Source organism: Ranitomeya variabilis, chromosome 2 (assembly GCF_051348905.1).
Source record: "Ranitomeya variabilis isolate aRanVar5 chromosome 2, aRanVar5.hap1, whole genome shotgun sequence".
NCBI classification, from domain to species: domain Eukaryota; kingdom Metazoa; phylum Chordata; class Amphibia; order Anura; family Dendrobatidae; genus Ranitomeya; species Ranitomeya variabilis.
The window spans coordinates 3681343-3696345 of NC_135233.1; the positions used below are offsets into that span (position 1 = coordinate 3681343).

Genomic DNA, 15003 nt, shown 5'->3' on the forward strand with positions numbered 1-15003 from the left:
TCTGTCCCAAAATCTTAATACCTCGGAAGGGGAGGCTACTACACAACTCAGGAGTTGGGATGACATGGTCCTAAGGGATGCGGACAAGGAGGGCAATATTGTCCTGTTGACCAAGGAATTTTACCTCCAGGAGGCTCACAGGCAATTGATAGACACAAACATATTCTAGGGTGCCACAAGACCCCGCTAACAAATCCAAAGGAGAACTACAATCCTTCCTAAAACTGCAGATAGACCGGGGTGTTCGTTCCAAAAAACATGCAGAAAAACTCTTCCCAGACATCCCTTCAAAGGCCCGCTGGTACATTATACCGAAAGTACACAAATCACTAATTGCCCCCCAGGATGCCCGATAGTCAATGAGATAGGATCCCTCAGGTAACCATTGTCACAGTATATCGACAGGACACTTCCCCACTGTTGAAGAACATATCCTACTGCATAAAGGATACGAGCAACTTCATACATGCTCTCCAGGGATTTACCTGGCAGGAAGGCTTCTCTTTGGTGTCTATCAACGTAGAGAGCCCTGACACTAGGATACAACACTAGGATACAACACTAGGATACAACGGGAACAGGGTATTGAGGCCGTAGCAGGCATATTGTCAAATACGGGTAAAAATTGAGATTTTGTGGATTTTGTAGGTGGCGTTCTACATTTCATCTTGACCCACAATTCCTTCAAATTCTGGGATAAATGGTATACACAGAACACCGGCACAGCCGTCGGCATTGCCCATGGCATGTACATCTGCCAACCTATTTCTAGCAGTTTTCGAGGATAAATATGTGTACTCAATAGAAAATCCCTTCTTGAGGTATATCAGGTTGTGTATGAGTTATGTGGACAATGTGTTCTTAGTCTGGGATGGGAATCAGGAAAATTTCAGAGATTTTGTGTCATATTTAAACTTGATCAATTAGATAAATATGATCTTCACATCAGTATTTGGGGGCTCAAGCTTGGTGTTTCTAGATGTCCAGATACAGATCCACGGGGGCTCCCTGATAACAGAGGTACTGTCGCGATCACACCAGGGGGTCGGTCAGAGGCCGTCACAACAAACACTCAATGGAATGGAAATGGGGAGAGGAAGACCCTACCAACAGCGAAAGAGGAATGGACACCTCCTGCTCCAACCTGAGCCTGTCCCTGCACTCCCCTAATGCCCTAAGCGGGTCCTTCCCCCCGCCGCCGTCACGAAACTCAGCCCTCGCTGTCACCTCACTGTGCCCTGGCAATTGCACTGGTCGGCAAGGGCACTAGCCTCACCAGATGGTACAAAAACACTGGGGACAGTGACAAACAAGAGATAGACAAGGAATAAACACAACACTTAGCAGATGACACAAACAGGACCCCGAACTCCAGAAGCAGCTGACACCAGAAAGCTGCAACTGCAAGGTTGGTCTCCATAGAGAAACTCTATCACCAAAAGTCAGCTGATGCATCAGGTGACCATTTAAAGGATAGTAGAAGTGGTCACCACCACATCAGCTGACCATCAACTCTGCAATTGCAGCAGGCTGCCAGCAGGAGAAACTGACATTAACCCCTGCTGGTCCTGAAATGAAAAAAGCTACATTTAAAAACAGTGGAACCAGAGCTGCCACGAATCCAAAAATGGATCATGACAGGAACACAGGAAACCCTCCTTGTCCAACTCCCTTTAGCATTAAAGCAGTGCACACCCGCAGCACACTAAGAGCCGTGCCGTACAGTCAGTTCCCCAGATTGAGGAGAATCAATAGTAGAATGAAGGTTTTCTGGAACAGGCCTCAGGCATGCCCCCTGAGGAAGGTTTCTTAACCGAAACGCGCGTCGGGGATAGCGGTGGACGGCGTGGTGATGGACGCTATACTCTGCTATGTTTCTACTCTAGCGTGTGTACTATATTGCTTTATGCATTCTATAAAACTGTCACCAGGGTAGCCAAGCATGGCTGTATATAGGGTCACGCCATGATATATCTCAGTTTTACCATTGTTTATTTATATACTATATGGATACCGTCCACGGCTTTCTTTGGGCATTTGTTGTGCCATGTTCTTACATGTGTTCCCATGTTTTCCATGTATTCACTCAGGCATTAAAGACTAGATGCCTAGAGGTTACCCAGAACCTATATAAGCACAGGCTCTCAGCAAGGCTAGTGCGTTCTCGCATAACGAGCGGCTATAAAAAACCCTAAATACAGGAAAAAAGAAGGAGATGAGAGATTTATCTGTAGTTTTAGGTTTGGGCCCATGGACCATCAGGTTAGAAAAGCTACCAATAATAACTGGCAGATAGAGCAGCCCGGACACCTCTGACCGGCTTGAGAAGGAGCATTAACCTTAAAGAAGTGTTGGTCCAAAATCGCCTCAAGCCAGAATCTAACCAATGGAGAGCCATAAGTGCGAGTGCTGGACCTTCTGCTCTAGCACCGCACTTCTCTCATCACACCGCACTTCTCTCAGCACACAGAAGGTTCCGCACTTTATTTCATGTAGAACTAATTATGCCGTTTACAGCATTCTCGGTCCTTGTAGGTCTGGGTTATATTGGTAAGACTAGCAGAGCGCTTTTTATGCGTTTTCGGGAATATTTCAATTCAATCGCATCGGGAAAGGGCTCTATTAGGTTAATACACCATGTCCGAGAGGTGCATGCTGGCAACCCTAGAGTAATCTGTTCTGCAGGCCATGAAAGAGTTAACTTATCTGCTCAGGGAGGAGATCACTATAAACGCTTACTACAAAGAGAAGCTTGGTGGATCACGAGATCGCGGGCACTGGGCCCGACTGGTTGTAATGATAATACTCTTCCTTGGGGTAAGCACAATGGTTGTGGGTACGTTTGAATTATTTTGTGGTGTCTGCACATTCACACAGGTGAGGAGCGTGGTACAGGTGGTGGTACCAGGTGGTTATCTTAGAACCAGTCAGGTGAGGAGGGTGGTATAGGTGGTGGTACCAGGTGGTTATCTTAGAACCAGTCAGGTGAGGAGCGTGGTATAGGTGGTGGTACCAGGTGGTTATCTTAGAACCAATCAGGTGAGGAGGGTGGTACAGGTGGTGGTACCAGGTGGTTATCTTAGAACCAGTCAGGTGAGGTGGTATAGGTGGTGGTACCAGGTGGTTATCTTAGAACCAGTCAGGTGAGGAGGGTGGTACAGGTGGTGGTACCAGGTGGTTATCTTAGAACCAGTCAGGTGAGGAGGGTGGTACAGGTGGTGGTACCAGGTGGTTACCTTAGAACCAGTCAGGTGAGGTGGTATAGGTGGTGGTACCAGGTGGTTATCTTAGAACCAGTCAGGTGAGGAGGGTGGTACAGGTGGTGGTACCAGGTGGTTACCTTAGAACCAGTCAGGTGAGGTGGTATAGGTGGTGGTACCAGGTGGTTATCTTAGAACCAGTCAGGTGAGGTGGTATAGGTGGTGGTACCAGGTGGTTACCTTAGAACCAGTCAGGTGAGGAGCGTGGTACAGGTGGTGGTACCAGGTGGTTACCTTAGAACCAGTCAGGTGAGGAGCGTGGTACAGGTGGTGGTACCAGGTGGTTATCTTAGAACCAATCAGGTGAGGAGGGTGGTACAGGTGGTGGTACCAGGTGGTTATCTTAGAACCAGTCAGGTGAGGAGGGTGGTACAGGTGGTGGTACCAGGTGGTTGTCTTAGAACCAGTCAGGTGAGGAGGGTGGTACAGGTGGTGGTACCAGGTGGTTATCTTAGAACCAGTCAGGTGAGGTGGTATAGGTCGTGGTACCAGGTGGTTACCTTAGAACCAGTCAGGTGAGGTGGTATAGGTGGTGGTACCAGGTGGTTACCTTAGAACCAGTCAGGTGAGGTGGTATAGGTGGTGGTACCAGGTGGTTACCTTAGAACCAGTCAGGTGAGGTGGTATAGGTCGTGGTACCAGGTGGTTATCTTAGAACCAGTCAGGTGAGGTGGTATAGGTGGTGGTACCAGGTGGTTACCTTAGAACCAGTCAGGTGAGGAGCGTGGTATAGGTGGTGGTACCAGGTGGTTATCTTAGAACCAATCAGGTGAGGTGGTATAGGTGGTGGTACCAGGTGGTTATCTCAGAACCAGTCAGGTGAGGTGGTATAGGTGGTGGTACCAGGTGGTTATCTTAGAACCAGTCAGGTGAGGTGGTATAGGTGGTTGTACCAGGTGGTTACCTTAGAACCAGTCAGGTGAGGAGCGTGGTATAGGTGGTGGTACCAGGTGGTTATCTTAGAACCAGTCAGGTGAGGAGCGTGGTATAGGTGGTGGTACCAGTTGGTTATCTTAGAACCAATCAGATGAGGTGGTATAGGTGGTGGTACCAGGTGGTTATCTTAGAACCAGTCAGGTGAGGAGCGTGGTATAGGTGGTGGTACCAGGTGGTTACCTTAGAACCAGTCAGGTGAGGTGGTATAGGTGGTGGCACCAGGTGGTTACCTTAGAACCAGTCAGGTGAGGTGGTATAGGTGGTGGTACCAGGTGGTTATCTTAGAACCAGTCAGGTGAGGTGGTATAGGTGGTGGTACCAGGTGGTTACCTTAGAACCAGTCAGGTGAGGAGCGTGGTATAGGTGGTGGTACCAGGTGGTATCTTAGAACCAGTCAGGTGAGGAGCGTGGTATAGGTGGTGGTACCAGGTGGTTATCTTAGAACCAGTCAGGTGAGGAGCGTGGTATAGGTGGTGGCACCAGGTGGTTACCTTAGAACCAGTCAGGTGAGGTGGTATAGGTGGTGGTACCAGGTGGTTACCTTAGAACCAGTCAGGTGAGGAGCGTGGTATAGGTGGTGGCACCAGGTGGTTACCTTAGAACCAGTCAGGTGAGGTGGTATAGGTGGTACCAGGTGGTTACCTTAGAACCAGTCAGGTGAGGTGGTATAGGTGGTTGTACCAGGTGGTTACCTTAGAACCAGTCAGGTGAGGTGGTATAGGTGGTGGTACCAGGTGGTTATCTCAGAACCAGTCAGGTGAGGAGGGTGGTATAGGTGGTGGCACCAGGTGGTTATCTTAGAACCAGTCAGGTGAGGTGGTATAGGTGGTTGTACCAGGTGGTTACCTTAGAACCAGTCAGGTGAGGAGCGTGGTATAGGTGGTGGTACCAGGTGGTTATCTTAGAACCAGTCAGGTGAGGAGCGTGGTATAGGTGGTGGTACCAGGTGGTTATCTTAGAACCAATCAGATGAGGTGGTATAGGTGGTGGTACCAGGTGGTTATCTTAGAACCAGTCAGGTGAGGTGGTATAGGTGGTGGTACCAGGTGGTATCTTAGAACCAGTCAGGTGAGGAGCGTGGTATAGGTGGTGGTACCAGGTGGTTACCTTAGAACCAGTCAGGTGAGGTGGTATAGGTGGTGGCACCAGGTGGTTACCTTAGAACCAGTCAGGTGAGGTGGTATAGGTGGTGGTACCAGGTGGTTATCTTAGAACCAGTCAGGTGAGGTGGTATAGGTGGTGGTACCAGGTGGTATCTTAGAACCAGTCAGGTGAGGAGCGTGGTATAGGTGGTGGTACCAGGTGGTTATCTTAGAACCAGTCAGGTGAGGAGCGTGGTATAGGTGGTGGTACCAGGTGGTTATCTTAGAACCAGTCAGGTGAGGAGCGTGGTATAGGTGGTGGTACCAGTTGGTTATCTTAGAACCAATCAGATGAGGTGGTATAGGTGGTGGTACCAGGTGGTTATCTTAGAACCAGTCAGGTGAGGAGCGTGGTATAGGTGGTGGTACCAGGTGGTTACCTTAGAACCAGTCAGGTGAGGTGGTATAGGTGGTGGCACCAGGTGGTTACCTTAGAACCAGTCAGGTGAGGTGGTATAGGTGGTGGTACCAGGTGGTTATCTTAGAACCAGTCAGGTGAGGTGGTATAGGTGGTGGTACCAGGTGGTATCTTAGAACCAGTCAGGTGAGGAGCGTGGTATAGGTGGTGGTACCAGGTGGTTATCTTAGAACCAGTCAGGTGAGGAGCGTGGTATAGGTGGTGGCACCAGGTGGTTACCTTAGAACCAGTCAGGTGAGGTGGTATAGGTGGTGGTACCAGGTGGTTACCTTAGAACCAGTCAGGTGAGGTGGTATAGGTGGTGGTACCAGGTGGTTATCTTAGAACCAGTCAGGTGAGGTGGTATAGGTGGTGGCACCAGGTGGTTATCTTAGAACCAGTCAGGTGAGGAGCGTGGTATAGGTGGTGGTACCAGGTGGTTACCTTAGAACCAGTCAGGTGAGGTGGTATAGGTGGTGGTACCAGGTGGTTATCTTAGAACCAGTCAGGTGAGGTGGTATAGGTGGTGGTACCAGGTGGTTACCTTAGAACCAGTCAGGTGAGGTGGTATAGGTGGTGGTACCAGGTGGTTATCTTAGAACCAGTCAGGTGAGGTGGTATAGGTGGTGGCACCAGGTGGTTATCTTAGAACCAGTCAGGTGAGGAGCGTGGTATAGGTGGTGGTACCAGGTGGTACCTTAGAACCAGTCAGGTGAGGTGGTATAGGTGGTGGTACCAGGTGGTTATCTTAGAACCAGTCAGGTGAGGAGCGTGGTATAGGTGGTGGTACCAGGTGGTACCTTAGAACCAGTCAGGTGAGTTCATCGGCTAATTAGGTAGGATCCCCGTCACTTCCCCCTTACCTTGGGCCCGTGGAAGCAGCCGTAATCCTATCGCTGTCTCCGCCTCTTCTCCCTGCCGCCATGTTTTAATCAGCTTTGAATAAAGAACCAAGTGCGGTACGGTGAGTGTGGCCTTTTTCTTTCTAGTGGACTTTATATCCGGCAAGCACCCCGACCACCGCTGCTGCCCCGGGCTCCTGAAGAGCGGTCACAAGGTACATGGAGACCGGCGTCTCGGCCATGCTGGCGGGTTCCTCATCCATTGTAAATGATATATTTATTGGCCGACAATACACTATATACACACAATGGTTATACATATATGCAAATAGTGTTAGTACAAAGTATGCAGAAGATACCAGAGGGGCTACCACGTGGGAGGCTGGTGGTCCCCTCTGCTCCTTGACTTCTACCTACATGATATGTCATCGTGACCTCCCCAGAAAAAAACAATAGGCAATGCTTTACTGGAGCATTTAACCCTTGCGGTCACTCCCCTCCTGCCCCCTGGGCTGGATCTACATCCCCTCCCCTTGCATTAAACAGCTGAAAACTCCCAAACCTTAAGGTCCTAGCTAGTGACGAGCGAGTGTGCTCGGTGCTTGGGCTTTCCGAGCATGCTCGGGTGCTCTCCGAGTATTTTGGGTGTGTTCGGAGATTATGTTTGTGTCTCTGTAGCTGCATGATTTGCGGCTGCTAGACAGCCTGAATACATGTGGGGATTCCCTAACAAACCGGCAACCCCCACATGTATTCAGGCTGTCTAGCAGCCACAAATCATGCAGCTGTGGCAACTCAAACAATCTCCGAGCACACCCAAAATACTCGGAGAACACCCGAGCATGCTCGGATAACCAGAGCAACGAGTATACTCGCTCATCACTAGCCATAACTCCTTACTGGACTGTCCTAGGGAGGAAGTTTTGGTGCTATTGGATCCAGCCGGGCCCCTGCTATGCCTTGAGACCAAACAAGGCTTTGATAACTGGCTCCTACTAGCCACTCTACGTCTCCCCACCCAGAGGTCCTAGGAAGGATCGAAACCACGGAAGGCATTCGGCCCGTTCAACAGATCTTGAAAAGTAACCTGTGTGTGGCTAGGATGTACGATAAGTCAATATTCTCCTTGTGAAATCCTAGGTGTCTGAATAAAGCGGTTACACCACATGGGCTCCACAAGAGGTCTTCATGTAGGAGCTATGAAACTAGTTAGTGTGGCTGGACCACCTGCTGAGTAAGGTGTCATGTTACAGCCACACCTGCTTTCAGGAGGATTGTAAGATGCCATTAAATCCCCTTGTCCTCACACCATCATACTGAGCCTGATGAGGAGACGGAGGAGTCTCCAGAGCGGCTACTTGTTACTATTTTCTCAGTTAGCCATTAAAAGGAATACACCACCGAGAACTCTCAAATTGCAATATTTTTCCGTCTATTGGTTAACATGGTATGAAGACATAATTTTTGCTTGTAAGTGGACACCTGCTGACATCTCCCCAGCCTCAGCACCTGTCCTCACCTTGCTGTAGGTGTCGGACCTGGTCTTTGATGGCGCTCATCATGGCGTCGGCACACAGCGCATAAAGGTCGGCCCCGGTCAGTGCAGCAGGACAGGATTGTAAGACATGAGCGAGGTTCACTGCAGGGTCCAGAGAGAACCTGCCAGAAATGAGGTAATGAGACCCCCCAATGAGGCATAACCACTGAAAGAGGACCCTAAACCTCCTTCTCAAACAGTGAAAAGACTATTTTATCATCAGGTTGTGGTAAAAAGCTCGATGATGGGAGTATTACTCACCTGCGTGTTATGGCTTCCAGGACTCTCAGCTGGGAGTTACGGTTGTCATTTAACCCAACATAGACCAATTTATCAAATCTGGGAGGAAAGTAAGAGATTAGTTCAGGAATCAGACACCCCTAGATTATACAACAGCACGGCAGCGCGTCTGGGACGTCGGCAGCGCGTCTGGGACGTCGGCAGCGCGTCTGGGACGTCGGCAGCGCGTCTGGGACGTCGGCAGCGCGTCTGGGACGTCGGCAGCGCGTCTGGGACGTCGGCAGCGCGTCTGGGACGTCGGCAGCGCGTCTGGGACGTCGGCAGCGCGTCTGGGACGTCGGCAGCGCGTCTGGGACGTCGGCAGCGCGTCTGGGACGTCGGCAGCGCGTCTGGGACGTCGGCAGCGCGTCTGGGACGTCGGCAGCGCGTCTGGGACGTCGGCAGCGCGTCTGGGACGTCGGCAGCGCGTCTGGGACGTCGGCAGCATTGTCTGTCCTGCTCGGTGAGGAGGACTCCCTGCAGGATGACACACATTAGGGAGTTACCTTCCAGGGCGAAGCAGAGCCGGGTCCAGCAGATCCGGACGATTCGTGGCTCCAATCACAAACACGTCCCTGGAGGAGTGCAGCCCATCCATCTCTGCCAGCAGCTGGGAGACCACCCTGAAGACAGACAGCGGAGCGGGGTCATTCACATTACACAGCAGAGTGTACACAACCCTCCCCGTGGTATCACACATTGGGAACGGCATATAACGTTTGGAACATTTACATTATCTGGACACCCCATTCCCTAAACTAATCAATGGGCTCGTGTGCAGGCGTCACCACCTGACGCACCCGGACAAGTGCCGGGGCCTGGAGTGAGGGGGGGAATCGTCTCTCTTTGAAGCCCTTGAGTTGAGGGAGCCCGGTGCCAGTGCCCGCGAGAGGGTCCCTCTGCTTCCTCAGGGCCCTCGCACTTGCAATACTCACCTCTCCCTGTTCCTCCATGTCACGGTTCACGGGGAGGATACACTTCTCTTCCCCACCGCTCACACCAATTTGTCATGAACCGCACATTTTTCTTCTCCCCCTTGAGAAAGCGGTACATGAAACGCGCGTCGGGGTGTTTGTGACACTGAGGACGGGCGTACTACATGGGTATGTGTTAGTTACAGGACATTCATTGATTGATTTAGGCTTCTGCACTGTGCACTTTATGGTCAGTTTGGTCAGGCCTTATATAGTACATATTGATGTGTTAGCATTTTGACATAAATTACATGATCCCAGAGCCTGTATGTATTCTCTTTACCCTATGTTGTGCAATATACTCGGGTAAAAACCCTTTCCGCTTACTTGATATTGTGATATGTTGTTTACATTTTCTATTTATTATATTTCTAATAAAATTTGTTACACTCATTTTGTGAGTGGTGTGTTTGGATACTTTGTATCCGTGTGTGAGGTTAGTGGTTACAGAAGTATAGAAAGTTATTATAAAAAAGAAAAGTATCGTATGTACAGTACAATTACGAATAAAATGGAGTAAGGTGAAATGATATGAACGAAATGTACCGTGTTTTTTCATCTCATGGCTGACCGTGTGCTGTGGAGGAGGGGCACACATCTAGGTGCATATCACATATGTCTCGCAGCTAGACCCAGGACAAAGACGCTGTCTCACTCACTCATCTCCCAGCCTAAAACCAAGGCACTCCCCCTGTGGTGACCTCACTCAGAGGCTGAATCCTCCCTTTTCTTAAAGTTATGACAAACCATTTCTCTACATAACTCGCTGTATGAACTTCGTGTGAGGACGACACAATGATCAGGATGTTCACCACGTCACAGGGGTTCTTTTTAAGTATAAACACGGCATAGATACATGACCTGCTTATGGAGAAATCTGCTCCTTGCAACTCGTTGGGTTTAGTTCCTAGCGATTTTAATGAGTTATAGATCTCTCGTTGGACATCCGGAATATATAATCCTTATATCTCTAGCCCGGATCAGTGCCAGTATACATAACTTTAAAAGAACAAGAGTCCCATGCCTTCTGGAACAGGCTGCACCAGTTTTAGCTAGTATCAGGTGGGAGGGGGAATGAGGGATTTACAGAGACTGGCGTTCGCAGCACAGAGCCATATAAATGCCTCAGCGATCCCAGTGTTGGCACACTGGGCTCACATTACAGCCATATAGCAGGGGGAGGGAGTTGCCTGCAGGCTAATAATTTCAGCCTTCTGCTGGCAGGCACAGGAAACTGCAGCTGAGAGCTCTGTATGTGTACTTGAAGCAATCAGAACTTATTTCTATTTTCTGACACTCCGCTCCGGGGTCTTCCGCATATTCTGACTCTCTAACGTTTCAGGTCAGACGGTGCAATGACGTCCCTACAGTGCAGAGACACTGAGGGGTCCGGACCTGCGCTCAGCGAGGAGAGATCAATATTTCTTTTTTTTTTATATGTATGGAGCAATATATGAGGTCCACTATTCTGTATGGAGCATTATATGGAGCCCATTATTCTGTGTGGAGCATTATATGGGCTCAATTATTCCGTATGGAGCATTATATGGGGTCCATATTCTGTATGGAGAAATATATATGGCCCATTATTCTGTGTGGAGAACTATATGAGGCCCGGTTTTCTGTATGAAGCAATATATGGGGCTTATTCTATATGTAGAACTATATGGTGCCTACTGTACGGGGGACTATAGTGCCCATAATGCTGTACGGGGGACTATGTGGTGCCCATAATGCTGTACGGGGGACTATGTGGTGCCCATAATACTGTACGGAGGACTATGTGGTGCCCATAATACTGTATGGAGGACTATGTGGTGCCCATAATACTGTATGGAGGGCTTTACTGTCCGGTCTAAAATGAACATTTTTTATCCCCCCAAGGCCCGCAATGTGTGCTGTGCAGATTCACCGGTTTCTGAGCTATTGTAGCGTTTACAACAGATATCACTCATGTAATGTAAGAAGTGAAATCTTTGGATTGTACTATCGCTATATTTCTTATCTATGCATCATGAGTCGTGGTATGTGTTAGATGGGCCACAGACGTTCGCCTGGGGCCCACAAAGACCCGGCCCTGCCTGTGTATTATCACACATGACTAATTGGGTCCTTAGGCAACAGGCCCGCGTCATGGTTGGCCTTCACACCCTGCATTAACCTTTAAGGACGCAGGCGATTTTTGCTTTTCATTTTTCTCCTTTTCGATAAAGCCAGAACTTTTGTTTTTGTACTGACAGACGTATGACGGCGTGACTTTTGCAGGATGGGTGTAGTTCTGAATTACACCATCTGTGAAATGGAGAAAAATAAACTATTCCATCATTATTTTATGGGAAACTTTGATATTTTTATGGCTCATTGTTACCACAAACATAAGATGCATCCAATGGACGGCACCACAACAAATCCAAGAGGCAAAGCTACACAACATGCAGGATCAAACTAGTGTGATCACACAAAGGGGAGAAAAGTCAGAAGAGGGAACAATGCAGCAGGTGAGGCAGGTAATACACCTCCGATGGTGCCGCGCCAGGACCCCAAGGCACGTTTGGGCTGTGTGGCTTGGTCTGGGGGAGTCTTAGGTCTCTGCATTTGTGGGGATGCCACACATTCATCTTTATTACTATCATAGCTTAACTTCCGAGTTTTGCAAAATAAATCATTGGGTGACCTCTGACGGGGCCGTGTATAAATGGGAGTGTCGTCATGTTAGGAGACCATTGACGGGGCCGTGTATAAATGGGAGTGTCGCCATGTTAGGAGACCACTGATGAGGTTGTGTATAAATGGGAGTGTCTCCATGTTAGGAGACCACTGATGAGGTTGTGTATAAATGGGAGCGTCGTCATGTTAGGAGACCACTGATGAGGTTGTGTATAAATGGGAGTGTCGTCATGTTAGGAGACCACTGACGGGGCCGTGTATAAATGGGAGTGTCGTCATGTTAGGAGACCACTGACGGGGCAGTGTATAAATGGGAGTGTCGTCATGTTAGGAGACCACTGACGGGGCCGTGTATAAATGGGAGCGTCGTCATGTTAGGAGACCTCTGACGGGGCCGTGTATAAATGGGAGTGTCGTCATGTTAGGAGACCTCTGACGGGGCCGTGTATAAATGGGAGTGTCGTCATGTTAGGAGACCACTGACGGGGCCGTGTATAAATGGGAGTGTCGTCATGTTAGGAGACCACTGATGAGGCCGTGTATAAATGGGAGTGTCTCCATGTTAGGAGACCACTGATGAGGTTGTGTATAAATGGGAGCGTCGTCATGTTAGGAGACCACTGATGAGGTTGTGTATAAATGGGAGTGTCGTCATGTTAGGAGACCACTGACGGGGCAGTGTATAAATGGGAGCGTCGTCATGTTAGGAGACCACTGATGAGGCCGTGTATAAATGGGAGTGTCGTCATGTTAGGAGACCACTGACGGGGCAGTGTATAAATGGGAGCGTCGTCATGTTAGGAGACCACTGACGGGGCCGTGTATAAATGGGAGCGTCGTCATGTTAGGAGACCACTGATGAGGCCGTGTATAAATGGGAGTGTCGTCATGTTAGGAGACCACTGATGAGGCCGTGTATAAATGGGAGCGTCGTCATGTTAGGAGACCACTGATGAGGCCGTGTATAAATGGGAGTGTCGTCATGTTAGGAGACCACTGACGGGGCAGTGTATAAATGGGAGCGTCGTCATGTTAGGAGACCACTGATGAGGTTGTGTATAAATGGGAGTGTCGTCATGTTAGGAGACCACTGATGAGGCCGTGTATAAATGGGAGTGTCGTCATGTTAGGAGACCACTGACGGGGCAGTGTATAAATGGGAGCGTCGTCATGTTAGGAGACCACTGACGGGGCAGTGTATAAATGGGAGTGTCGTCATGTTAGGAGACCACTGATGAGGCCGTGTATAAATGGGAGTGTCGTCATGTTAGGAGACCACTGATGAGGCCGTGTATAAATGGGAGTGTCGTCATGTTAGGAGACCACTGATGAGGCCGTGTATAAATGGGAGCGTCGTCATGTTAGGAGACCACTGACGGGGCAGTGTATAAATGGGAGTGTCGTCATGTTAGGAGACCACTGATGAGGTTGTGTATAAATGGGTGTGTCGCCATGTTAGGAGACCACTGATGAGGCCGTGTATAAATGGGAGCGTCGTCATGTTAGGAGACCACAGACATATCCCTCCCCTGCGCCGCATGGTGTGATATGAAATTGTATGAAAGAACTGTAAGTCTACTTCCTTCCATTAATCCCTTTTTATTTGTAATCGGTGTGTGTGTGTGTGTGTGCGTGCGTGCGTATATATATATACATACATACATACATACACACACACATACATATATACAGTTATATGAAAATTTTTTGGCACCCCTATTAATCTTAAGCTTAATGTTTTATAAAAATTGTTTTTTTTTGCAACAGCTATTTCAGTTTCATATATCTAATAACTGTTGGACACAGTAATGTTTCTGCCTTGAAATGAGGTTTATTGTACTAACAGAAAATGTGCAATCTGCGTTCAAACAAAATTTGACAGGTGCATAAGTATGGGCACCCTTATCATTTTCTTGTTTTAAATACTCCTACCTACTTTTTACTGACTTACTAAAGCACTTTTTTTGGTTTTGTAACCTCATTGAGCTTTGAACTTCATAGCCAGGTGTATGCAATCATGAGAAAAGCTACTAAAAGTGGCCACTTGCAAGTTGTTCTCCTGTTTGAATCTCCTCTGAAGAGTGGCATCATGGGCTCCTCAAAACAACTGCCAAATGATCTGAAAACAAAGATTATTCCACATAGCTGTTCAGGGGAAGGATATAAAAAGCTGTCTCAGAGATTTAACCTGTCAATTTCCACTGTGAGGAACATAGTAAGGAAATGGAAGAACACAGGTACAGTTCTTGTTAAGGCCAGAAGTGGCAGGCCAAGAAAAACATCAGAAAGGCAGAGAAGAAGAATGGTGAGATCAGTCAAGGACAATCCTCAGACCACCTTCAGAGAGCTGCAGCATCAACTTGCTGCAGATGGTGTCACTGTGCATCGGTCAACTATACAACGCACTTTGCACAAGGAGAAGCTGTATGGGAGAGTGATGCGAAAGAAGCCGTTTCTGCAAGAACAGAGTCGGCTGAGGTATGCAAAAGCACATTTGGAGAAGCCAATTTCTTTTTGGAAGAAGGTCCTGTGGACTGATGAAACCAAGATTGAGTTGTTTGGTCATACAAAAAGGCGTTATGCATGGTGGCCAAAAAACACAGCATTCCAAGAAAAACACTTGCTACCCACAGTAAAATTTGGTGTAGGTTCCATCATGGTTTGGGGCTGTGTGGCCAATGCCGGCACCGGGAATCTTGTTAAGGTTGAGGGATGCATGGATTCCTCTCAGTATCAGCAGATTCTTGACAATAATGTTCATGAATCAGTGACAAAGTTGAAGTTTCGCAGGGGATGGATCTTTCAGCAAGACAATGATCCAAAACACTGCTCCAAATCTACTCAGGCATTCATGCAGAGGAACAATTACACTGTTCTGGAATGGCCATCCCAGTCCCCAGACCTGAATATCATTGAACATCTGTGGGATCATTTGAAGAGGGCTGTCCATGCTAGGCGACCATCAAACT

The 15003-nt window shown here is 48.6% G+C and overlaps 1 protein-coding gene across 2 annotated transcripts in view; it reads right to left on the reverse strand.

Annotated features, from left to right (window-relative positions):
• Nucleotides 1-15003, reverse strand: part of PEX6 (peroxisomal biogenesis factor 6) — an 86270-nt gene that overhangs the window by 9960 nt on the left and 61307 nt on the right. For both annotated transcript variants that reach the window (XM_077281869.1, XM_077281868.1), the window contains exons 14-16: nt 8900-9016; nt 8376-8453; nt 8097-8236 (exon numbers count right to left, since the gene is read on the reverse strand). In XM_077281869.1, the coding sequence (XP_077137984.1) occupies nt 8097-8236; nt 8376-8453; nt 8900-9016 (335 nt within the window). The remainder of the gene's footprint in view (nt 1-8096; nt 8237-8375; nt 8454-8899; nt 9017-15003) is intronic.